This window comes from Ornithodoros turicata, chromosome 5 (genome assembly GCF_037126465.1).
Source record: "Ornithodoros turicata isolate Travis chromosome 5, ASM3712646v1, whole genome shotgun sequence".
NCBI lineage: Eukaryota > Metazoa > Arthropoda > Arachnida > Ixodida > Argasidae > Ornithodoros > Ornithodoros turicata.
In genome coordinates, this window is record NC_088205.1 from 51,897,970 (window position 1) to 51,924,963 (window position 26,994).

Consider the following 26,994-nt stretch of genomic DNA (forward strand, 5'->3'; position numbering starts at 1 on the left):
CAAAATATGACAAAACCTGACTGCTGAAAAATCTCGGACTAGTGTGCCACACGGCCGCCGTCCTTTAGAAACAAAACGATGTCATTTATAGACATATAATACACGAATACATAGAATACATAGAATAATACATAGAATGCACGAGGGAGCCCCACAGCACAGTGCCCCGGGGCCCCCACCACTGTAAATCCAACACTGCATACCAGCAACCTGATGGGTGCCAACTGCCAAGGGCACTTGAACAAACTAAGACGTCCATCGGCCAAACTTTTTCTCAAGTGAGAGTATCCAAATGGCACTGAAAGCGTCACGCAACATTACATAAGGACTAGCATGAACCTTGAGTTAGCTCGAATTGCAGACTGTTGTGACTAGATTAAGTATTGCTCATGTGAGACCACTTCTGTCATGTGAAGAGCCAGGATATTTTGAGCGACGATTGTGCAGTGTACTGGCTTGACACTTTAGCGCCAAAAATCTACAACGAACAACGGAAAGGTCATAAAAAAGAAAGTACAAGTATAACAAGAAATATCAGTAACATAAGTACTGTAACGAGTCCCTAAATTTGGAAGACAGATTCATGTGAGTGCAGTACTCGAGACCTCGTTAGGACACTTCACATCTCTACCTGCAATTCAGCCAGCTTGTTCTTCCATACCTTAACTCGGCACACTCAAATATTCCACATTTGTCTCTAGAAAAACGCTTTATCTGTCCGCGTTATCACGTATTGTAGCCTGTGACGAATGCCGCTGCTTTCTTTCCTTTTTCTTTCTTATTGATAAAGAAAAGCTTTCTGCGCGCGCGAGTGAACCACCCACGATTGAAATGCTCCGTTGTTTCATGATGTACCACTATTGCTTTTTTTCCTTACAATCTTGAGAACGAATAATACTTTCGAACTTGAACGAGGTTGAACAGCGCGAGAGCTCGCGGCTCGTGACGCCACGGTAGGCCATCCACCGACGCTGTTTGGTTTCTTAGTCAGCACGGTGCAAGGTTCCTCGTTTCACTGGAAGGCACGTGACTCGAAGCAGAAGAGCATCTCGGAGCACCACAAAAATTGTTCCGCAAGGCGCGCAGCGAGCGTCAGCGCATCCATGTAAACAATCTTACGTCACCGGGTGCCATTTCCGCGACCAAGCGCTCCCATGCATTGGATAGGCCGGTAAGCACACCAGTCCTTCTAGCTCACCATAAGATGGGTTCGTACATGCTTCTTCGTCTTCGTTTTTTCCCCGTAGCGGGAATCAGACGTACGCCGAAACGCCAAGTGGAGGTAAAGATTTTTGCCTTCCGTTTTCGTCAAAATACAGAAGGGGCCGCTCCTTCTTTCAGCCTGCTGTACTTCGTTGGCAAGTCAAGGCTAATGAGTACCTCTGGATTTGTTTTGAACCATTCGTCAACAATATGTCTGCGCACTACATGTCTTGTTTCACCTGTCTGCAAGTCGGCATAGACGGATTCCCGGCGAGAATAAGATTCCTGTCTTTCGGCAACAGTTGAAATATGACACTGACAGTCATTAAAAAAAGTCAGACGTCGGCAGAATTTGAACTTCGCATCTCTCGATTGCCTGTCGAGCGCCAATGGCCAATACGGCCACGGAAACAACCAGAGACTGGTAGAGCGTGTTTGTTCTGAAACATATCCTGGCCGAACGCAAGGCAAGACAGACAGCAATGTAAGCAGCAAGGCTCTCACCCCGAGAGAGAATGAGATCGCCTTCCTTCGGATGGATTTTGGGGGCCAGCCTCGGTAGTGTTGTCTTTGTAATAAACGTCAGTCGATGTTTGACGCAATGTCTGTGCTGTCTATCCGTGTGTCGTTCGTGCAAGGAACACTATGTCCTCCGGTTGCCGAAAGGAAGTCGGCAACATACTGTAGCACAGCCAGGAAAGACTTCACAAGCATGTACAATTTTTCTTGTCGCGAAAACCAACCTCCGATCGCAAAATGAAAGTCAGGAACTCAAACAGGAGAGACAACGTGCGTCACTTCCGTGGTCTGCTACGGCGGCGCGGCGACGCTCGACAGGGGCTCAGAGCGGTCCGCGGCCGAATTTTATATCGCGATTGTGGCGGCATTTCAACTAGTATACGTAAATCTAAGTCGAATTCCGGATTGTTTTGGTACACATCGCAATATGAGGCAAACAGCTTTGTAGCTTATTTTCGCTTCAGTTGTCCTTTAAAGGCTCATAGGATCGCAGTGACGTCAGAGCAGCTCGCTGCCAGTCTTTCGGTGGCGTGAGCCACGGTTACCGGAATTTTTGCCTTTGCTGGGATGAGAGGCAAATTGTGGTGCAATGCGTAGTGCAGTGGATGCCAAGACGAATGGCGTAAGAGGAGGCGGAAGCAGCTCCTTCTCGCATTCCTGAGCGAACTTCTGGGATCTTGTCCAGAGTTGGTTTTGCACACGCCGTGCTTTGTCTGGAGGAATCAAAAGCCGAGTGAGAAACTGTACATGAATATATTTAACGAAAGCTCGATAGACCAGTCTGTTAATTTAAATTCAATTTCAGTTTATTAATTTTAATAAATTTAATTGCGAATTTAATTAAATTTAAATTTAGTTAATTGAAGTTGCGAATTAATTTTTGCTAAAGAAGAGTAAAAAAACTACTCGAGAGAGTGAAAAGTAATTTATGTAGATGATGATATTCCTTGAGGGTGATAGGGTCGACATTGAGGAAAAAGAGGCAACAGGTCAAGTCTTTGTTGTTCTGTGTGTCGTGTCTTTCTTTTCCCTCAATCTCGAGGAATGTCATCATTTCCAGATTATCATGAGCTCGCTTGCATCCTACTTTTATGCTCAACATAATGGCACATGGACCTCGCTTCCACAGCATTGATCCAGTGCACCCTCACATGACGATGACTACTCCCAGGCAGCCATTTCCGGTCGGAAAATAACGAACCAATCATGTTGAAGCAGAGTCTTCCACTACAGGTTGTTTGCCGGCCTTGGCAGGAAATGTGCGGGAAAATTCTGTCCCTCGAAACAAGGACCAGAAAGTTTTGAAATGGTGAATAACCATATCGGCTCACTTGGACTTGGAACCAGTGGAAATGAGCTGCCGGCTGTAATTCCTTCCTTTTTTTATTTTTTTGTTTACTGAAAAGTGATGAGTTTTTAAACAAGATTGATAATCTTGGGGCTGTGTCTTTTCGATGTCCTGAAAACCGTTTTGTGGGACAGTCCCCAAGGTCGGAGGATCATACATAGGGCATGTTTTTACAGATTTTGCATTTAAAAAGCTATGGGAGCAGTACAGATTTCGTTTTTTGTTTGTTTGTTTGTATTTTCATTTGAGTGCAAGGCGGATCATTCTCTCAAAGAAAGTATGTTACAAGATGACTAGTTACCTAAAGTTCATTAATTAATTCTTTAATTAGGGGATATCGAGAAAAGGCGACATAGCAGCTTCGGAGATAATCCTCGTTGAAAGCCATTCCATGTTTAAGTGCTCCTTAAACGTACACGTGCGTTGAAATATACATAGCCGAATTTTGATACGCGAATGGGCTGAAACCGCGGCGACCGGGAGCGCAGGAAGCTCGGCGCTCATTCCACGTCAGAGGGTCACGTTCTCTGGAGCGATGGAGATTATTGGAGTAGGAGTGCTGATCCGCTGGCAAGACCTTCCAGCCCAGATAAAGCCTCCGTCGGCGGAGGTGATGCGCTCCCACGGGGCGGCGCTGTTTTGGTTTCGGCACACGATTGATATTTCACGGCACACGCTCATTTCAGTATTTTAAAAAGATGAATATCTTTCAACGAGAATTGCCTCCCGTACTGTTATTTCGCCTTTGCTCGAAATTTCCTAGGTTAAATAATGGAGTTCAGGTAATTAGTCACCTCGTAGACTAGCTGTCTTCGTGAAGACGTCTGCCAGGTCGTATAACTCAACTGCAAGAACGACATCTATGCTGCTCTCGTATTTTTTTTTTTTATAAAAATTCTGTAAACGATTTAAAAAAAACGCCCCGTATAAACCGCCCTCGTTTGCCTGCAGACTTGGGCTGAGCTTGTAGCTCCCTTCCGCGTTGCAACTCTCTGAATTCATGATCTGTGTTAGGAATCGCCATGACGTATACTCGGGCGCGCGCAGTGCATCCGTTGTTATTTCCTTAATTTCTCAGAAGCTCACATTTGTCTTCCTGCTCTGGATTGTTTATCTGAACGGGGATGTGTCACGTTTCGTGAAAAGCATCTCTTTTTTTTTTTTTTTCAGTCAAATCAGAGTCAGATTAAGGAGGGGCAAGTTTCCGGAATTCATTTCAATACAGTGTGAAAGAGGGAACGTGGTCACATACTTACCGCTCACTGCCGAAGCTGTTTGTCGTCAGCTGTATTTCTCGTCCCGTATATTACATTACTAGCGAAATTTTTAATATTATTTTGTTGTCTTAGCAAGCAAGTACATCCAGCTCTCCAGATACACACACGTACGTGTGTATAAGATGAAACCAGTAACGCAATTAGAATAACTTATGCCTTTTGTTCTATACAGGGCAAAGACAAACAGAATTCGCTAACTCGGTTCAAAGAATTCTTTCGATGTCGCAAACAACAAACAGCAACGTTCTATATGTCGCTGTCCCTGTCGCCTACAGCTGACTAACTTATTGTGGCCAACAGCAACTCGCTCGTGTAAAGAAGAACGTAATTATCGCGTTTGTTTACTGGAGTCATCGCGTCAAAATTGTTGTTTTACGCGGAGCACGACATACGTTATGATTGTGTTGATTACAACAAGAGCACAGCAAATGTACACCTGTCGTGTTCGGGTGTTCTTACATATTGGCCTCGAGAAGTTCGGGAGTCGCCCCCTGGTGTTCACTGAATGAACCGTGTCGTGGGCTTAGACAGTGTATTCAGCATGCAACCCAAGCCACCCACTCCCTCCTGAATCTGTCCCTGCTTTCAAAATTATTTCATTTTGCGAACTGACGTAACTAAATGAATGGTTATGGCCATGTGTCCTTATGAGTTTCCTATGAACTTCCTATGCGCTTCCTACTCTTAAGGCCCTTGGCCATGTCAGATATGAAGGTCGAAGGTGCTGTAAAACGTATTAGCTGTAAAACGTATGAGCATCGCATCGCCGGAGGCGTGGTTCCATCCGATTTCTACTATACTTGAATAGGTTGGACTCGGATTGTTAAACAAAAAAAAAAAAAAGAGAAGAGCAAAAAACAAGAAAAGCACAACCTTATTCTTAAGAATGTAAAAACAAAAGACAATTAAATAACAAAGGAAAGAAGAAAATTAAATGTTAATATATATATATACAGGGTGGTTTGCTCTAACGTGTCCAGAAATTATATTTAAAGCGAGCGATAAAAGAAAAGCAAGTGGTACTTTTCTGCTACTTGAGTAAGAAACAGGTACTGCTTCGCTAGTAGCACCTGTTTCCTTGTCAAGTAGTTGAAAAGTAGCGCTCGTTTCTCTTTTATCGCTCGCTTTAAATAAAATTTCTGGACACGTTGCAAACACCCTGTATATACCTAAAGAGTAGTAGCACTAATAATACGTACCACAGGCCACACGTAAATTGGCATCCCATTTTTCTCTTTATCACGTCACCCGTACATTGAACCATATCACGACTTATCTCTGGACCCTACGTGGGTGGGAATGTCAGATACGGTAGGTGGTAGGCCGATCCCGTTGTAGTCAGATTATGAGTACATGTTTCTCTCGACGCTCTTTTCCCGTTCCACTCACGCAGGTTCTCTAAATAAGTACGTTGCAGCGATTCACGACTGCTGCGCGAGTGCCCGCCGCTCGTCTGAGTGTCGTAGTATAGTTGTTGGAAGTGGTCGAAGTGTCGTGTCCCTTCTATTGTGTTCGAAAGGCCATTGCTACTTATGCAGCTTTGCCTTATGTAAGCACTTTGCCACTGTGCTAAGGACGAAGCTGTATAGAACGAGGGTCAGAACTTGATACTCACGGAACAAATAACTGCCACGATGAAACTGCGCACATTTTCATAGGCAACCTCCACTGGGGGTTCTTTTCTTTTTTTAAGGAGGAATTTTTGTTCTTCATTTACGTCGACAGCACCCGAGGAATGCCCCTTTACGTCAGGACGAATTCGCGGGTTAAAAAGCAGCGGGCGAATTCGGCCGTCGAAATTAAAAGCCGAAGCAAGCAAAACACGACCACCAGTAATGACGCACCCAAAATGTAGGAGCCCGCTTATATTTATAGTACAGCTGATGATGACGCGAAACACAGCCCGGATAACCGGTGTCGGTTCCGTTGTGACGGGAAGGCGCGGCGACCCAAAAACCCGTTCCGGGACCGGTTTCGCTTTCGACCGACTCTTCTCTGCAAATACATAAAAGACACTTCCGGGCTGTGCGTTTTCGGCACACACAGCCACCATTACGCATTCGTCGGTTTTTGGTTCATGTGTATTTTCTTCGGAATTGTAGTAGCGGGCATACCGCCGTCAGTTTTGCTCGTGTACGGAGTCCTTTGGTTTTTGTTGCGGTCCTAAATTAGTGGGTGGAAGCAGAAGCTGACAGATTTGTGTCTGAGGAGGAGACTGAAATCGGGCTTAAACGAGGACGCTTTTTGGCCATCCAGAAAAACTAAGAGTGTCGATTAATATCGATCGAAAAACAGTATGGATCAATCAGCGGGGCAAAGAGTGGCGGTCATTTGCACTTTTGCGCCTGTTGTTGTCGTATTCTCGCGTTACGACAGAGCCGTTTGGATGTCGTTTTCATGGTCAGGTTCTAGCTGACTTCTGGTACGAAGTATTCCACGAATGAAATATTGTAACCAAAGGAAAAGGAAGTCATGTATAGAGGAAGCCCAAAGTGGGGAATAGGAAACAGTGACGTCGATTAAACTTGTCGAAAAAATAGCTGACACGAGCTCGTAGTGTCATCTTGAGCTGAATCACCCTGAACTATTTCGCGTAAACCGGCGATAAAGGTAAGCGGATATCCCTAGCGTCAGCAGTCGACTGTCGCCGTCTGAGTGGCGCTAGATTGCAACTTCCTTGGGGCCTCTTCTCTAACGGTTTGCTTTTTGGAAAACTTATTTCATCACGTGACGGCAAAATATGTTACTGCTCAGCCGCAATGTGACGAACGCATTGGTTACTTTTCTTCTTCGTGTTTTTTTGTCCCGATTTCTGTTAATTCGAGTACCTACTCAAAAAAATCCTCAAGAGCAGGATTAATATGAAGGCGGCAGGTAAAAATATAGCTAAAAATATACCATTCGTTAGTAGATGGGCAAGTTGGTACATAATCCGTCGGTGCAGCGAATATAGCAACGAGGACAACATGAGAGACACGCTACACTTTCAACAAGGTTTATTACAATAACATGTAATTGACTGAATTACCGGAAATTACATGTTCGTGCCTCTAAAGAACTTCTACCTTTCTTGTTATTGTAATAAACCTGGTTGAAAGTGTAGCGTGCCTCTCGTGTTGTCCTCGTTCCTATGTTCGCTGCATCGACGGAAAAATTAACCAGTCTCAGATCTCAGTATAACGTATCGCAATCAGGCATATTGTGCGCGATTGGTGTGTTTTCGCCCGTAACTTCCACCGCAAAAATATACAAGTGATTGAGATATCAGTACTGAAATACGCAGCCGATCACCGTCCTGTCCATATGTTGCATTGTTTGTCACCGTGCAGAAAATCGGAGTCTGTGTTTCGTGAACGGGCATTCTTTTACTTAAACACGCTGTTGTCTCGCAAACTACTTTTGTTACTCACGTACTACACATTTGATGTTGATGTTGGCGAAAAAATAATAGGGAGAGATTGTATTCGCTACAGGTTTGATGCTGACGAAAAAATAATACACGTTTGAGTTTTTCCTTGTTACATTGCTAGTTGCAAATTTTCATTCGTCAGCCGAGATGCTTCCGGCACCACTTATACTGCACCGAGAAATCGTATTCTTGCAGAGCCCACCTTCCCATTCGACCTTGACATTTTTTTTTTTTAAACCAGGAAAGCCAGCAAATTGTAAACGAGGTGCGTGTAATAACTACGCATGGGTGACAAGTTTTTTTTTTATCATTACAAATCGTACCTTGCAGTCTTTTAGAAGGCCCTATACCGATTGATTCGATGAACAAGCAAAAATATGGAGATCTGAGTCTGCATTCGAAGTTCGTGGCCCAAGAAGGCTTCTTACTCACAGTACAGAGTGGGACAAGTTGCTTACTGGACCACTTCAACTTGTCCTCTGCAGGTACGCCTTGTCTGTGTTAGTGGCACTCGTCAATTTGCGGAGGACACCGTTCGACCCAACACTTTTCTGTGCGGTCCTGATCGACCAGAGGATGGACGTTGTCATCACTTACATCGAGGGGAGGAATCTATTCTCCACCGCCTCAGATCACCTTTATTCAAAATACCTCAGCTACACTTTCCTAACCGTCCAAATTTGCGCTGTGGAAGCAGATACGCCACACCTCCCATTAAACTTTCGACGGTACATCGCTCCTCACCTCGTACATCCCTCCCCCTCGTACTATAGCCTGCTGTAGCACCAAGGAGTCCTAAATATTTCTAGCCAAGTTCCATCCTTCATTATATACTAGCGCATGGCGTTACGGACTCACATGAGAGCAGATGGAGAAATGCATATGATGCGCGGCCTTATCTCTCCTGTTTCTTGCGTTCTGCTACACATATATAGAGAGAGATCAAGTCACCGGTGATGGGATTATACCAAAATGTACACATAGCACTCCCGGGAACGTTTTTATGTATTCGTCTGTGTTCGAAAATATGCGACATCGCTGTGGGAATTATTTCCCGATGCATTTAACTTCTCGGAAAGACTTTTCTGACGTTATTGCACTGGCGTATTGGTTTTGTCTTCGGGCGGGTCTGTTGTGATATATGAACATATATCTTGCAGTTATGCGTACACGTGTGCTACTTTGTTGCTCCAATGTCCTAGCGCAATTTATTACAGTTCCTGAGTCTTTGGTCAGACATATCGCATTTCAGTATTTTCCAATGAACATGTTGTTATCGAATGAATGATGAGCATCTATGACGCCTGGCGCAACACTAGTTGCAAAGTTGCAGATCTAAGACACCCAGATTCCTGTATATTAGCCGAACATTTCTGCGTAAATGTTATTATTATTCCATTTCCGCAAGTGATATATGAACGCTCAGTGGCGTATACTAGAAAAATATCTCGGGAGGGGTTCTATGGGGATTTTCCATGGGGGAGGAGGATTTTACCATCGTCTCCCTTCCGCAAATGCACTGCCACAGGTATGATTTTTTGAGGAGGGAGGAGTGTTTGAACCCCCCCCCCCTTCTGGATACTCCGCTGGGAACTCTAACCCCAACCTCGGAATTAGTCGAAATTAGAATCCGACAACGTGGAGGTCTACTTACATGTTGCCGCACTGATGAAGTTCATGTCAGCGCAATGCTGCGAATCATAAATGATCCACAAAACATTTCGTGTGCCATCTCAGTGAAAATATTTTTGTCCGTTTACGGGGAGACCGGAAAAGCAGCCCATTTATTCAAAAACCCGCGCGGAATCGAGGGCAGAGTGCGCTGGGGATTCGCCAGGCGGCGTCTGCTTTGTTGTCAAGGGCAGCAGGCAACTGGGCCAGAGAGAAAGTGGCGCTAGCAGACGACGTATTTGGGAGAGAGGGAAAGAAAATGGCGGTGGGGAAGTGAATCGGGGAGCGCACATTGCTCGTGCCAGTCGATCTTCGGGCTCCGTTCGCGGGAGTGCGTGTTGTGTGTCAGTGCTGTGTCTCGCCTCTTCAGCGCGTGCTTCTGATATCCGGGTTTCCAACCTGGGGTCTGAGGACCGACAACCTTTGTATATGGGCGCTGTGCGCTGCTTGTCCCGAACCCCGACTATGCGGGACGAACTTTTGGATATGGCTCGTGCTGAAAGGGCCGGAAACAAGTATCCTACGTTCAAGAAATCGCTTATGAAGAGATACCGTAAGTAACGTGTGACCTGCTTCCCTGTGACAGTTTTCCCTCTGTCAAATCTCGTAAAATCGTTGCGACTCTTTTGTTACATACCCGGTGCATAATCATTTTTGACTTCTTTTGTGGTGACGAGGAGAACCCTCTCGTACGTCACACACTGGTCTTACACCTCTGCACTTGAATACAGTATGAGTTCTCCTGTACTTTAGCGTTTCTTCATCTTTCGTTTGCACTTGCATGCTCTTTCGATCGTTATCGCACCCTCGTGTATGCCTGCATATATTAATCGGAAGTTGCGGAGATGGTGAGGTTTGTGTACCTTCTGCCGCCAACGACTAAAGCTACGATGAGGGACGTTTCGCATTGTCTTTGTTTCGTGCAGCGTTGCATGAATGGCAGTTGTGCCTTTGAGCATGTAACGTCGATTGGTGGCATACGTTGGTTACATAAGGCTCGCGCTGTGTTTCCTTTTGCGGACGCATGACATTGACCGCTTTTCGAACAATACCGGCTGGCTGTGAGAAAGAGGCATCTTTCTTCCGCCGCATGTCCTGATAGATATATAGGGCAAGACTTACTGGCCTAATTCGGCTCTGCAGGAAGTTTTGGGGCGAGCTCTTTTCGAGGTGGCTTGTTTCACGGCCCTCTAATTACGGCGGTTTGAGATTTATTTTTAAGCACCATTACATGTCGAGGTTTCAGCCTGAGCGCTGTTACTTTCCATCATGCTGTTCTGAAGATTCGGTGCATGCAGTGGGCAGTGAAAACAAAATAGCTCCCCCATCTACTAACAGTAGGGACTTCCTATAGTGAATTGGACTGTCTTCTATACGGATTTCTTTTTTTTGTGTGTGTGTGCGGCCTTTTTTCCTAAGAATGACACTCGTGAAAGTATAGTAGAGACGTTTCGTTTACGACCCAAGCATCTCATTATTTTTTATGAGAAACCGACCATTTGGTGCTCACATGAGGTTACGTAACTAGCAGCCGAGTGCCAGCAGCTTAGAGTTTAATATAGAGCAGAGCCACATTCCCTCCGTGTCACCAAATTCCGCAACGTCCCAGCCGAGTTCGCCGGGTATCCAGCAATTGACTTCGTGGCTGTCACATTGGTGTTGACCAGCAGCATACTAAAGCAGTCTCGGGAAAACCTTGAAAGGTCGTAGTCCGAGCGAGGTCCCCTCACTTACCTTCTCTTCTCCACCACTACCAGTACTGGGAAGACATGGGGAGGAAAAATGAGAGAGGGAGAGGAGGCAGGTCAAACCTCGGGTTGAAGGATACTGAATGGGCACCGCTCCATGAACAGGCTGTCGCAAGCGCCTCCGAGCCTTGTATGCTCTGCGTGGTCAGATGTCGCTTGTTTGGACTCGTTTATTTTTACTCCGTCAAGAACTTGCTGGTCTGGGTCAGACCCTGCAGTGAAGTAGTTTCGTTCTCGACCGTTTTACACCAACAGTGGTGTATTAGTTTTAGAGGAAAATTTATTGAAGACACAAGGAACTTATCAAGCAACTAAGAAACTCAACAGTTATATACTACACTGTACACGGGTAACACAGTCTCCACAGACTCTCTATATAAACACAGACACATACTCAAGAGAGATGCGCACATAAAACCCAGCTATCTATACATTATTATTTTATGGCGCAAAGACAGCATATATGTAAAAACAAACTGTTCCCGTATGTCTACCCAGCGGTTCGGTTCTTTGGGAAGGACACAGGGATGAACGAGAAGTAACAGGACAAGTCTCATAACCAACAAATAACAGTTTATTTCATAGAGGTACATAAAGGGGGAGACTAAGAGTAACAATAACGTTTATATTTATCCAGCATTTCCATCATTTATGAGGAGCGAAGCCAAAGAATGAAAGCTTAATTATTTTTCTGGAAGGTTCCGGATTTTCCTGTGTGATTTATTTGTTGATTTTGCGTAGTTTGAACCTTCGTGCTCGCTGCTTGTGTCTCACCAATGGTACATGCAAGGCATATCAGACGTTCCGTTTGGCGTATTCAATCTTGGAAATTATATAGAATTGGACCTACACTGCCCTTCCCTGCCTCGCAAAACAACACAAATCCGGTTCACTGTCTCACAGTGGAAACTGAAATCTGGCTCAGAGGATTGTTGTTGCGACGGCTTGTGTAAATCACACCTACCACCACCTGCAGCAAAACCTGGTGCGCCGCTTAGCAGGCGGAATCCACAAAACGAGAAACTTCCCGCTTCGACAGGCATTGGTAGCAAGGCACGTATCTGTCTCGCGCTCGCATTATCGAGCGAACGGGAACTGAGGAGGAAACGCGTCGCCTTTTTTGAAGGCCACCGCCATTTTGCCACTGCTGTAGGTCAATGGCACGGGCTGTGCGCTCAAGGACAGCCCTACTGCGCACGCGCACCGTTCTCGGAGCCGCCGCTACCCCCCTCTCTTGCGCTTACTTCCGTTAGCGAGCCCGCGCGATGAGCTAGTTGCTCTTACGCAAGCGAGGGCCTTCCCTCCTCCTCCCGTTCCGCGGTGTGCGCACACACAGACACACAGTTCCGGCTGCGCATGCGTCCACCGCCGGCCTTTGTCGTCTGCTTCCCGTAATGCACGCGTCGCGGCAGTTCCTTGTTGCCATGCCGGTGTCTCCCTTTATCCTTTTTTTTTTTCGTTTTCATTAGTTGTTTTAACGGGTTTCGAGCATTATTACCACATGCAAAGAAATATTTTTTTGTTTGTTATCAGCTCAGGGCTGGTGTGCAAATATTTATCACAGAAGCTGTTGATTGTCGACACATTCGGAATTTTTTTCTTCTGACGTCTTTGTCAGTGATTTGAGCGAGATCGTAAATTTCCCAACCTTACACTCCCTGCCGCTACTTCATGTACGTAATTGCTGGGTCTACCTTTCTGACTTAAGAAACTAACTTTGAAATTCTGTAAGCAGGCTATGTTGATGGGGTTCTAATAGAACGCCTAACTTGTGATCGCATGCCAAGTGCCTACTCGAGGGTAGACAAGGCAAGCTTCCTGGTTGCAGACGATATGGATCGAAAAGGAAGTGGAAAGGCGAGCTATTTGGGTTGACGATTGTCTTATCGCGCTCTGTAGAGGTATCTCTGCGGCTGAGGGGCTTCCGTTTGGGAACTCGTCTCGCCCAGCAGAATACAAGCACCGAGGTTGGTTCAGCAATGACGGAACTCACGGAATGCGCCCCAAAGTGTAGCGTACCATTTCGGATGGAGGAATTTTGTGTGTGAAAAGTGTAGTTATTAGCGTGTTCAGTACATTTAAATGACGAATCAAGCGCCACGTGCTCTCACTACATGCACTACAAGGACATTTGTTTTCTCTGTGGCATATATGGTTCCTTTCTTTCTGTGTATGGCCAACAACGCCGAGCCAGTATCGCTATCCCTCCTGTTCTTTCTGTGCTTCAGCATGCATACTTTGTGTATGTACAGGAACGAGCTGTATCCGGATTGCCAGATCCGCAGAAAGATTCGGCGACGTTGATGTTTCTTCCTTTCTTTCCTTTTTTTTTTTTTTTTTTTGGTTCATGACATGCGACACTTGAATGGTGGTCCTCGGAAGATCTCTTTGTAACGTACGTGACCGCTTTGCGATCTCAAGGTCGCGGGTTTGAACTCGGCAGCTAGCAGCTTCGGGGCCACGGTACAGACATGACCCACCGCGGTGAACGGGGTGCTGTGTACTGAGATTTCAGGGAAGCCCGCGTTCTCGCAGAGTCTGGCCCAGCGGAAATTTCGTCTGGGGCCGGCGTAACTTCCTCGTAGCCGAGCAGCAGTCCCACTGACCCCCTTAGAACACGAAGATTCTTGTTTTGTAATATGTCAAGGAAGCTGTAGTTTTGTCGGTTGTTTAGCACGTTCGCATGGTTTTATTTCGATCGTCGTAATCTGTGTCGAACGGCAGCCTCCTGTTGTAATCTCCACACAGAAACGTGCACACTCAGGTCTGGCTCTGGGACATCCGATAGTGGTGTAGGCATATACGCGTCCGATACGGTTTATCTGTCGCCAGTGCAGTCCACCTGCTGCATTGCAAAAACAAAATTATCGAGGAGGCTACTTCGATGTCCGGAATAGATTGATAGTACGTTACTATATTTCGCCAGTGTTGCATAAGCATGCTCCGTGGAAGACAACTTCGTAGCGAAGAGTCCACGAAAGCCGCGCTGAATTTTCAGATCTATCTGTGGAAGTATCTTTGAAATAAGGGTGAGCAGGCAAGCGAGCTGGTGAAGGTTCGACTACGGTGGCATACCTTGAGCTTGAGGGAACGAGAGGACACACGAAGAAGTAGACAAGACGAGGCTTTGAGCCACCGTCGTCGAAGTATCTTTGCTTTGCGTGCTTCTTTGTTCCAGCTGTGGCTCCCCTGCTTTTGTACTTACGTACATTGTTGAAGGTATTGGCGGACCTGTTATGATACATGAACATCTTGTTGTACAGTTGTGCTACTTTGTTGCTTCAATGCCCTAGCGCAATTTTTCTGCAGTTCCTGAGTACTAGTTATCCTCCATGTGGACGTGTTGTCCTAAGTGCTCGTCAACAATGCAGTTCCGAGTCTATAAACTTTAAAGACGCGCGTACCTGGGTTCTCACAACAGTCCCCAATCACTGGTGGAGGGGGGGGGGGGGGCATTTTCGAGCACGAGATCCCGAAGAAAGCAAAACATCCCGAAACTCGGAACATTGCGTGACCCAAAAGAGCTCAAGGTCAATCCGTTATGTTTTGCTCCCCATCGAAAAGAAAAATTCGGAGGAGAGGTTCTACCTTTTGAGGTACAGTTGGGAGGAACACACGCCGTTTCTTTCAGTTCTCTGGTCTTGACCCCGAGTCTTCCCCCCTTTCTGTTCTCATTGTCAAGGTGGAGGTCGGATACCTTGTCTCCCTCCTATTTTTCTGGGTCAAGCTCTTTTCCAAACGCTCCTCAATGCACCTCCTTTCTCTCTCTCTCTCTCCTTTTTTTTTCTTTTTTTTTTATGTGCGCACAACCTTGATCTCGATAGGGTTTAGGAGGGGTTGCCGTTTCTCCGCTTTGTGAGTCTGGTACAAACGGGTTGTGGGAACTGTGGGTTACAATTGGCGGAAGGGTTTGCTTTGCTTGTATGTAAAGAAACGTGGAAATTTCTAACTTGCGTTTTTATTTCGTGTGTTTTTTTTTTCTTGTCGAGTGTATGTATATTGGATGGTATCCTTGGTACTTTGGGGGACCTTGGTATCCATGGTTGCTTTATCCGTGAATGTGATTCACTTATTCGCTGCGAATTTCCCACTTTCTGCTCTCGTAGCTTGAACTGGTCCTCGTTTATTTCAACAGTACGGGTCGGTTATTTGCAGGCCCCACCTTTTCGGCGTGTACGCTCCCGTTCTATATAACTGGGAAGTGTTTGCACTGGGAGATGTTGCGCACAGGATGATAACCTGCGCCAGTGACATATAGCCGGGAACAAATGATGACGTCAGGCACAATGTCATTCAGGAATAGGCTTCCGGAAATACCCTCCACATGAGCCACGGAAGCTTGGTTCGCTTATATATTCTGAGCTTCCTGAGCTTGCTTCAGGCATTACGAAGTCTTTCCTGGCGTTCCGCGAAAACTTGCTCATCCTCGACCTTGGGTCTGCTACTTTCATGACGCGCTTTTTGTTTGCTTGTTTGGTATTAGATTTTCACGGCGGGGCACATCTTCGGACGTTTTCGTACAGGCTATGAGTTCCCTCTTTCGAAGTGGCCTCTGTGCTCATGCACACTCATGTAGTTCCCCACTCCAAAGAGAGGGTGGCCTTGATCGTGTCATTGCCTCCACTGTATCGATCGTGCCCACGTGACCCGGGAGAACAGACCCCCTCCCACTCCCCACGGTTGCTGAGGGAATTTCCGATTTCTACTGATCGAAGGAAGCACGAGACCGAGCGCTACAGCTGTCAGTGATTCACTCGTGTCTATTGAATGAGAACTTATGGTGGACAGCTGGAATAGAACCGCTTCGCGGAGTCGTAACAAATATGTTCGCCGCCAAGAAGAGACACGAACCATCTCGTGAAGTGCAAACCGCGGAATTCGTCCGGGTTGTGTGCAGTTTACGCGCAGTTGTTTTGTAATAATTTTGCGCTCCTAGGTCCGCCCAGTGCGTTGCGTTTTCTCCAATTACCCCGACAGGGTGTAACTGCATAGTAAAAACGACCTTTGTGACACCTTGGCGATGAGCAGCTTCCAGATGCAGCACGCATCTCCTGTTTGCTTTTGGTGACAAGTAACCTGTGTTCCACAGGTTATGCGCACCATTCGTTTCTTTTCCTTAGGCAGAGGTAGATGAAAAAAGAAAGGAAACGCGAGAGGTTGTTAGAAATCTCCTAAAAGAGCGGAAGATGCGAGGTTCCTTGGCGAGCAAGTCCATCTGTCCCACTTTGTGAATCCCATGAGTAGGGTTCCGCTATACCCCTTCCGGTTTTTCTGAGAGACGTGGCCCGTTTTCCGGGCAAAGGCCGCTTCTGTCAAATACCTGGAAAGAGGGGAGCTTGTAGGTCTACCGCTTGTCAACATCTATTGTTGTATTTTTAAAAGCTATACTGGAGGGCCAGAAGAATGCGCTTTTCGTAAGCTGTATGCTTCTTTTGGGGTCTGTGATCGGCACATCATACCCACTGCCGTTGGATCTGAAACGGGTGCGCGAAGTAAAAAAAGAAAACTAGTTTTAAACCGTGTATACGAAGCGTAATTATGCGCTGTGATGTCGCTGGTGACCGAAGACAACGCGATAAATACAACAACAACAAAAAAAAGCAAATCGTCGACAAAAAAATAGAGAGTTCGCTCTGAGCATCACGAAAAAGCCCCGCATGTTGACCTCAGCACGCGTTGCCTCACAGTACGTGTAAACAGCGTCATTTTCTTCACAAGGAAAGTGCGCATAGATGGCTGGTAACTTCCCCGTCGCTCGCTCAGAAACGGCAGCTCAACAAAACCCGCTTCGACATTACGTCACATTTATTTGAACCAGGAAGAAAAACGTCTCTTCTTTTTGTTTTTTTTTTTTCCCAGTAGGTTGTGTACCTTCCTGTTGAGCCAAGTAGAGGCGGTTTTCCTCCATAATGCATCGAGCCAAAAATAGAGCCTATTCTTCTTCTGCGGTAAACAAAAGCGAGAAATACCCCAGACTTTCGCCGCCTATTACAGGAGTTACGACATACAATAGGGGATTTGGGTATTGTGCGAGCGACTTTGGTATGCAGTGTGGTTGTTTTTCTAGCGAGTTCATGGTCAATTAATACAAAGGCTACCAGGTAATGGGACAACCTGGGATTCCTTATCAACGGATTAGGTGTTTTTCCCTCTTCTACTGATCGAAGTCTCCCACTGCTATTCCTGCGACCTGTTACCAGCTGCAGCTACCAGCATGCGATCTATGCTTTTTTACAGAGAACAAGACGCATATCTCCACTTACACCTTACAGGTGTGGATAGGGACTAATCTGAAGGGCGAGGTAGTAGTTGGACACTTTTGCCATATCCTCACAATGAGGAATTTCCCTGCGCATTATCATCTGTGATGCAGGATGTGCGTAACGAGGAAGTAGGAAAAGACAGGCAACAACATTGGCAGATGCATTTTATATTGTGTTTACTGAAAAGGCATCTGCGACGAGGGAGACCTTGCCAACTTCGCCACTTATCACAGACGCCAAGTAGGCTTGTGCAATCGACGTTGCAGCCGACTTTTCCGGGTACTCACTTCCCGTTCCAAGTGATCGACACGAACACCGCGTGCGACTGTTGCAACCACAACCTGTGCGCTGACAGGTAGATGTCGTCTGTGAATATAATCGGAGGCCTTCAATGGCAGTCAGTTTCTCATCTGGAATCCATATTTTGTAAATACCTCGCAGAAGTCATTTCGGTTTCTTTTTTGTTATATATATATATATATATACTTAGAAGTAGCGAAATCCCATAATGATGCCGGTCTGGAGTGTGGGATTAACTTGTTGGATGGCGTCAATCCTTGCAGCCGTAAATGCTGTGAGGTTCTGTGGATTTTTCTTTTCCCTATTTGGGAACAAATTATGCCTTCACAAAGAACCAGAGCGCATGTAAAAAGTCAAATCCGACAAACGGTTGTCCGTCAAGCCCGAGAGGTGAGCTGTTCTCTAGGATTCCGGAAGCTCTCTTCGCTGCGAGGGGGAGTGTTGATAGTTAGCAGAAGAGCGGACCTTGGGCGAGAACGTTCACCTGGTCACGTGATGCACGCCTTGACCTCGATTTGGCGAGTGAGTGAGCCTTCTTTTCCTACCCGCTTCTGGAGGGAGGAGCGCCCGCGAAAAACCTGTACCTATTTCCTTTCTCCATGCGGCGGCGGTTACCAAGTGCTTCGCTCTTCTTTTCTTTTTCTTCTTCTTTCGTTGTTGGACGAATGCTCACGGCAGCTCTTCTCTATTTGCTCCTGGTCTAACGGACCCGAAGGGAGCACACCGAATATCGCTATAAATATCGATTGGCTGGAAAGCCACCGCGTGACGTTCTGCCGCCATGTTGTGCACACTTTCATAGCAGACGACAGCGTCTGGACCGGCGAGGAATCGACCATGAATTGTACCGCAAAGGGTGGACTTACGTCATGCGCATTGGGGAATTTCCTCCCATCTTCTTGGGAGGCTTTTCTTGGCGTCATTACCGGGGAGTTAAAATAGTTCACGTTGAATACCATGTGTATCCGATATTTTGCATCTTAACGCGGTCTTCCTGTTGTCGTGCCTGGCACCGGGCCATCCATACGCTTATGAGAGACTGCTATCAAGGAAGTTACTGAATAGCACGCTCCGGTTATCCAGCTTCCCTTTATTATAATCCTTCTTGGACTTTGTTTGCTGCGCTTACTAAAAGGCACGTTGTAACGTATTAAGGAAGCACTGTAAGTTGTGCTTAGCGGAATCATCTGCGGTGTCGAAAATCCCCCAGTCAACATTCAAGGGGGGTAAGTTTATCGTAAAGGAACGAGGGCAAAGTTTGGTATACACGAGTCGACTTGCCCTTATATGTAGATATTAGTGTTATAGTGCAGTGTTATATAGAGTCATATTACATGCACAATCCACAAATGGTGGAAGTCACCATAGTTTGCCAAGAAGTTGTGTTTCCCCGAGGAACATTCCAGTTCAATGTGCAATAGCGTTTTGTGAGAGCAGATAAAGATGTCGGCATTGCGCAGTAGGTTACGCTTTCGTAGGCGCTGATCTAACTTCCCTGTTCCTGGTTACGAGGAGAGTCAACTTTTACCTAAGTAGGTGACGGTCGCATTTTTGGAGCGTGCGAGGGGGACGAAATGGGGTCAGGGACAATGTTGGCGCAGTCCCTCGCCGAGGGGCCTCCGTCGTGGACCCGTCTGCTCTGTATGTGTGTCTCGGTTTTCAATGGCACTGTTCTTCCCTCTGTGGAACATTGAAAGCGCATTGCTGTGGGCTCATTATGGATATAAACAGGCGTAATATTTGGATGGCTTTAACTACGCTGCGCGTCTGCACTTTACGTTTTGTCTTCTTTTGGGCTCCAAGTTACCCCAAAACTGCGACATAAGCGGATTAAGTTTCCCAGCAGGCGGTGGAATATAAACACTGCGAGAAGGTTGACAACACTTGTTTGGATCGTTGCGCGCTTTGAGATACCGGCTTCATTTTCGTTCCCTTTCTCAGTCCAATTGGAACATTGTCCAGGTAATGACTCTTTCCACACGACGTTGCTATTTGGCAAATCTTGATGATCCTCTTCTTTACTCCATTAATTGATTGACGCATCGACCGCGAAGTAAAACTAAAATCCTTGCGAATCTCTCTCGTGACTGTTTGTTTGATTGCGTACCTCTATCATTCTCCTGTCCGTTCAATTTCAGCTGCTGCTACAGAACGCTTCGCTGTACGCGCAGCCTACAGTGTGACGCAATACTTACTGGCAGAGAACTTTCCTGTATCCGCGTAACAGCTTTCCCGCCGATACAGGAAGTCTGAGTGCTTCCCACTTCTCGGAACTCTGTTTCGGCGTAGGCACTCACGCGCTGTGTGGCTACACTGGTACAAATGCGTTATCGGCTCGTAGATGTCTGCGTAGGGAGTGTCTGAAAGCTGGTATCCTCATGATCCAACTCATCCAAGTAATCTCGTTTCTAAAAGAGCTCTCAACCGTACGCCCAGTTATTCACGTTTCGCCCATGTTTTCGTCGCCCACAGCAGGCTCTTTCGTTACGCAGTTCTTCCACCAACTTTCCACCACAGACATTTCAGTGCAGACGAACTAACCAATAGAGAGCTGATGGCAACAATTTACGTGGAAAAACGGAACGCCAAAACCCTGCGGCGAACGGGTAAAGATCGGGCCGCTAGTTGCTGGCGTGGCCGAGACGAGGCGCTGCTTCAAGGTCTCCGCGCCGGAGTTCGAAGACCCCAGTGCCGAGAATATTCCGGCTGTCCTTGATTTTGCTTGGCGCGTCACGGAAGTGCGCCTGTTCCCCCCTTTACCTCCCCCCTTCCCTTTCGCCGCTGCGTAGTGTGCCTCCGCCTATTATCTCCGCGCGTCACTGCGGTTAATGGCGCTTTCAGGGACATTTGCTCAAACTGTCCAGCAGGTGATGAAAATCTGTTTCTCCTTTTTCTCTTGTGCCATGACACGTTTGTGGTTAATAGGGGAAGTAGGACAAAGACGCCGTTTGAGAAGAAAGTGATGACAGACTGTGGGGCCTCTAGTGTCCAGGCGATGAATTTAAATGTCATACTTTGGCACATTAAATGAAGGAATTGTCTGTTGTAGCAATGTTTGAATGAGTTTTACGTGTGAAAGACTCCTTTGAAACGGGTGTAAAAAAGAAAAAAGGAAGAAAACAGCAACAACAACGTCTGGTCGCATCCGTGAGATGCATACTTGGTGGCACCGCTCTCGTTTACCGAAGCTGCATGGAGGGAAGCGTTGCTTGAAAAGAATTCGAGCAGCGACCTTCGCTGTATTTCGAGAGGTGCGTGTACTTGGAGCGGGTGTTTTCCTGTCACGCAAGGCGGAGTGCCAATAAGCGTTATGCTGGCATCGTTCTCTAGAATTTCGCTGCCACACAAATAAGACTACGATGGAAATACGAATGGCAGGAAATGCCTTCCATCTCGCCTGTTGCCAATGTTGCTTTCCTCTAATTCGCTACCCTCATCTATCGTCTACCTCACTTTCGCTTTTTTTTCTTCAGGAAATACCCACGCACGCCAGCGTGTTACATAAGTGTTAAATGGATCCACGTTATTATTGCGCATAATTAAGCAGTGTTTCCAACTTTTTCCACGCGGTAATTTCTTGTTGGAATAAGATCTGTGAGCGTCACGAACATAACGATTGTTGCCGAGGTTGAACTTTGCCAATTTCGTGTCGTTTCAGTGGACACAAGTCCTCAAGATGTACGTGTTGGCAGCCTGCTTGCCCGGTGCGAGCGATCTCTGCAGCGATGTGGTCCACAGCAGGACTCTAAGACGTTGCTGCTCCAAAACATCCTTCAGCACCACCACCAATCGGCCTACACAACTGCAACTACCCTCTCCAGTCTCTGCAACCCTTTGGTCTCGTGCAGCAGTTCGGGTAAGCGCCACAGATTGCTCGATGCGCTGTGTTATCCGCAAACAGGCAGCGTAGAGCCTAGAAATAGGGTATAGGGCGGATAAATGACAAGGTATGTAACCTTACAGGCTCCCTTCCTCCAAGTCCAGCGGACAGTGGTGTGTCCGACGTGGACAGTAGCAGTGGCACACTCAGCAACGATGAGTCAAAGGCAAGGCTGCAAAGCACCCCTGGTGAGTATAATCGTTGCGAAACGTGGAAAACATATTTACGTGCATCCTCGGAACGCTTAACGTGTTTCTTTTTCTGCACACAGTTCCACCTCCTTTAACCCCGGAATCTCCGAGCCCGAGTAGCCTGGGTTATGTGCCTCCTTACTGCCAGACGTCGCACTCCCAGCAGCACTACACCAACAGGCCACCTACATGTGAGTTTCTTCAATCATTTCCCAGCGCAGCTACATTGTCTGAGTGAAGAATTGTAACTACTAGACAGTGCAAAAACATGTCCGCACGCGCCATATCTGGCGTGGAATCGCTCTTCGGTAGTGTACTGCCTGGCGGACGCGGGATGGAACTACAAACATGCAAAAACAACTCAAGTGAACTTTTACATTAACTATCAACAGCATGAGTCGTACGTGTTCCAGGGGGTACTACCGTCCATATCTTCAAACAGACATCAAAACATGCTGCTATCCAGTGCGCAAAAAAAGAAAAAAAAAGTCCCCCATGTACATGTAATGGCCTTGGCGCCGGATCTAATGACGGGGGACGTAATGCTTCAACGGTTGCTACAGTATATCGACAAGTTGAAGATCGGGGTTCTATTACGTGGTGAATCTGCGGCCGTTTCTCCTTTCACGTGCTTTCATTTTCCCCGAGCCCCAAGGAAGAGAGCCGTCAAATCCCTCGTCTGCGGCCCCTCTTCGTCTGGTGCTGAAACGGAACTCGCCTATCGTGACCTACTTCCAAATAAGGGACGTTTCGAATACCCGCCGGTCCTGCCACGTACCCAAACAAAAAACGAACAGTCGCCAGCTATGTAACAACGTTGGAAAACTTGCCCCCTCGTCGTAAATATCCGATGTCTGCTGCATCTTTCACCCTCCTTTCTCTGTCGCGCGCCTAAAACACAGGAAGAAAAAAACAAAACTGACGTAGAGAGAGAGAGAGATCGAGACTTCTTCTTTCCCCAAGCGTTGTTTTCCTCTTTGTTATCTTTCCCGGGCGTGCTTTGTCTGTCGATTGTAAACCGGAAGCTGGCCGTGCATAGCCGTTTCCGGATTGGACGCTCGCCGAAGGCGGGTGGGGCTCAAGTTCCGGCTCACGCGGGTTTTGCTTTTGTTTAATTCAATGGTGCGGAATAACGCGTTCGTCTAATTGACAGGTGCAGCATCCTGTGCGCTCGAATAGTTCTAGCGCTTCACTTGGAGCGAACGACTTTGCGTGACGAATGAGAAGCATATTCAATAGGAACATTTACTCTGATCCACTCGTTCGGTGTTGGCTAATTTAATGTTCATCAGTCAAGTTCTCCGCGCCAACGCGGTGGGTAAAAGGTTGGTCACGTGAAATTTACAACACGCTATATGAACTACTTGGAGCAATCTGACAAGAGAAGCAATGCAAGCTTCATTGTGCGATCGTACGCAGAAGGTGCGACGAAAACGTCGACCAAATGTTCGCGTAAGGTTTCCGTGATGCTGCAAGAAAAGCCAAAGACGGGAAGGAAGAGTACGGGATCTCCGGTGTCACGGAGGCCCGTTTCGGAATTCCACGGGACCCGCTAACCCACTGACCGCAGGCCGGATACAGGAAACAGTCGCAAATGCATGTAAACGGCTTCCTGTTAAACGTGCTACCCCCGTTTTCTTTTTTGAAAGAAGGAGTCCTAAAGAAAGCCGGTTTCCTTTCTCTTCCCTTGGAGCGGCCCCCCAGAATTTCAAGGTCATGTCTCCCCGCAGACTTCCTTATGGTCCCCCTAGCCCTCTTTTTTTATTTCCGCGTTGCCGTATTATTCCCTATTATGGCACTTTCCTTGGGCTACACAATACTTACGTCACACTTACCCATGTTTCCCGTATTTCCTAATCTCACACGACCCCAGCGATCATTGCGTAAAATAGCCTGCTGATTGAGAACGTCTCTCGTGCGGAAAGTGAATGTCCCTTCTCCGTTTTCACAAAGTATTCAATCTAGTTCGACTGCGCGTTGCATTTTTCTTTTACGTAACTGTTTGCGGTTTTTCCGGCGGATATCGCTTTCTGGCTGCCTTAAAAAAGAAAAGAAGAAGAGGAAATGTGCAGGCAGTAATGCTTCTGTCAAAAATCTCCATTTCCTTCCCGGTTCACGTATCCATTCCAAGTTCTTGTTGTCGTCGAGAAGTTGCAAAACAGAAATGTATATACGCATATTTTTCTTTAATTTGTCCATAGCATGCGCGAAGCGCTCACGTAAATTGTAATACATACCGTGTTTCGCGCGGACTTTTGTCTTATCCCGACTACTTGTTCGCTCGAGTATTTGTTTGGGGATAAATTTGAGAGGCTTCCGATTACTAATTAGTAATGCCGCAAAACATAAACGAAAACGCCGTTCAGTTTCTGATCTGGAATCTTCTTGGAAATCTTCCGTGTTTGCTCTGCAGATGTTTTATTCGTGACACGCTTTTTCCATCTTCATTTTCCGAGCAGGGATCGATTCGGGGTTAGCAGACAAGTTTTTCTCTTCTTCTTTTTGCGGGAGACGCTAGCTGCTGACGGCGCGTTGCCGCAACGGGGTGCGCGCGCGCGCTCTGCCGCGTTGAACTGACGTCACGAGCAGTCGCCCAATCGATGGCAGCTTCTCAGGTGCGCTGGGAGGAGCTCGGTGATCTTGAGCCGCCCTTGACGGTCGCGCCAGAGTCCAGTGTCGTTGAACCTTCGTCTCTCTCCGTCTTCGGTTTGTCTTGCCCCTCCCGTATTTTTGCTGTGTGGGGTGAATTCAGTTGAAAAGTGAAAGTCTTTCAAGGGAGGAATTCGTGGACCAGCCAATGGGACAAGAACAGGGACGCTGTATACGCAGGGTGTCCCAACTAACACGCACGAAGACTTGGGAATAAAGCCGGAGCGCTATACGTGGATGAACGGTGTTACTTATCGTGTAGTGTAATGGTAGATTAGTTGCCAATATTTTTTATTGTGTCTGGTCAGTTAATTAGACAACATAAATTAGCTGCCTTTTACAAAGGCATGGGTGTCAGTTAGAAAGTTGTAAAGTGCCCTGAGAAGCGCTCGACCGAGGTGTTTCCAACAAGGTAACTTTGTGTGGCCTTCCGGTTTCTTTTTTTTTTTTACCTCCCACGAAACCGAGGAACATTCAGTTGATTGCGATCAAACCAAAACCCTCCCTACACGAGACCAATCATGAGAAAATTGACATTCTGTCACCTCAAACAGATGGTAAAATACACTCGCAATTGTGCATGTATCTGTTTCATCACTGTTGAAAGAATGAGCACGCGGCAGTTCAGTTCTGTGTCGAATAATAAGTTTGCATCTTCATTGGGGATGTTCGCATTTCTTCCTTTCTCTCTCTCTCTCTCGTAAATTCGACGCATACAAAACAAAAACAGAAGCGTCATTCAAAGATCACGTCAGAGGAGCTCAGCAGCATCGAACGTGTCTGTTTCCTGTGCCGACTTGGGGGCCCCCCACTTTTCCTCATTCGCCGGGGATTTCAAGGTTAGCGGGTCAGTGGCACTCCGCCTTCTCGCACAAGGAACTGCTGCCGCTTTCTTCTTGCTTCTTCTCACTTCCTGTCCTACTGGTGGGGTCCGCTTATGTGAAAGCCTTCAGCTATGTATGCATTATGCTGCGTGAAAGAGCCTCTATATTTCCCGTGGGCGCAGCTTGTGAGCTTTCAACTGATCGCGTAGTATTTGTGCAAAGTGGGAAGCCCACTGAATTCGATTGGTCGTCCGACAAAAAGGTGATCGTGGCAGGCACTAAATGCGCCAAGCTGCAAGATAAAAAAAAAATAAAAATAAAATAAATAAAAGCATACGGTTGCACTGGACACACTCCCGCTAGGTAAGGAAGTCGCGTTGAACAGAAACGAACCTTGCAGCGCAAATACGCACTGGGGCCTGTGATCTGAAATGTTGACCAACTTCGCTAAAAATACACCTCCCCTTTGTATGTTTTGCGAGGATACTGAAGATATAAATCGATCTGAACAGCAGCCGCACCTGAGAGCCACTGATTACGCAATTCAGGGCCGGGAGGCGGTGTTATAGTGTCATAATAACGGGTGGGAAAATCGAGGCTACTGCACGTCCGGTTTTGGAGGGTAATCGTTTTTCCTTGTTCTCACTTGCGGCTTTTAGTGAAGACGCTTTCACATCGTTACTCGAGCAGCCCTTTGACAAGCACTCTGTTGACGCCTATCGGTTGCCGAAGCGAAATGGAGTTGTTTTGGTGCTGCAATCGAACGCGGAAAACAGATTTGACTCTATCGTAGAAAGGTAAATGTGGCTTATCAGTTAGCTGCTATAGCAGGAACAGGCGACTTTGCCGCGTCTCAGAAGCATGTTTCTAGGGCGTCATGTAGAGAGGAAGCGACCGACCGCGCTTTCCCGGAATTTGCCCTTGAGGGCTGCCCGCGCTCGATTTTCGCTCGCCAATTTTGTTCTCTCTGATCCTCGCTTTCTGTTTTTCTCAAGACCCGTTCAAAGCGTTGGCGGCCATTGTGTCCGCGCAGGCATTTCCGGTGGCTCTCCGTGACGTCATTACCTTCTCCCCCCCCGCACCTGCTCTCCCCGGTGTCAACACACCTTTCAAGGTTATGCGTGTGGCGTGCGCTGGCACGCCAGCGTCGCCCCTTGGTAGCTGTAGAAACTATGTAGCAGCGTGTGGCTGTCTCAACGAAGTTCGCCTGGACATTCTCGGCGTTGCTACCAGGGCCTATGAATTAATCCGATTGCGGCAGTCGCTCTTCCCACCAGCTGTTATCGCATTGGGTAACGCGGAACTTCAACTCGCGTCGGGCAGCAGCGAAAAAAGAACATAGTCTCTTGTAATCCGGATATCGTTACGAGAGGCTTCAGCTAAATGTATATAAGGAAATTATTCCCGTAAGGATTGTTCAGCCTTTATCACTGGAACTGAAGGCAATCATTCCGAAGCGCAGTGTTCCACATTTACGTGAAGCTAGGTTGTCGCGCTTAAACTGCTAAGACATTACGTGGAAAATTCCTCTGAATACTTGCGTGCGTAATCGTTCTCCTACGCCTTTATACTTTTATGTACCTTATTTAACTTGGAATTGGTCGCGCGACTGCGCGCTATGGCGTCGTCTGCTATTTTGGTGTTGCTAAGCAACGGGAGCTTTGAACTCGGAGTTCAAGCGGGCTCGATTTGGAACGGGGTTACTATAGCGA

The 26,994-nt window shown here is 47.0% G+C and overlaps 1 protein-coding gene across 6 annotated transcripts in view; it reads left to right on the plus strand.

Annotated features, from left to right (window-relative positions):
* The window catches only part of LOC135394468 (ecdysone-induced protein 74EF-like), a 258,233-nt gene that overhangs the window by 227,870 nt on the left and 3,369 nt on the right, over positions 1-26,994 (plus strand). For all 6 annotated transcript variants that reach the window (XM_064625211.1, XM_064625213.1, XM_064625212.1 and 3 more), the window contains 3 exons: positions 21,397-21,594; positions 21,702-21,806; positions 21,890-22,000. In XM_064625211.1, the coding sequence (XP_064481281.1) occupies positions 21,397-21,594; positions 21,702-21,806; positions 21,890-22,000 (414 nt within the window). The remainder of the gene's footprint in view (positions 1-21,396; positions 21,595-21,701; positions 21,807-21,889; positions 22,001-26,994) is intronic.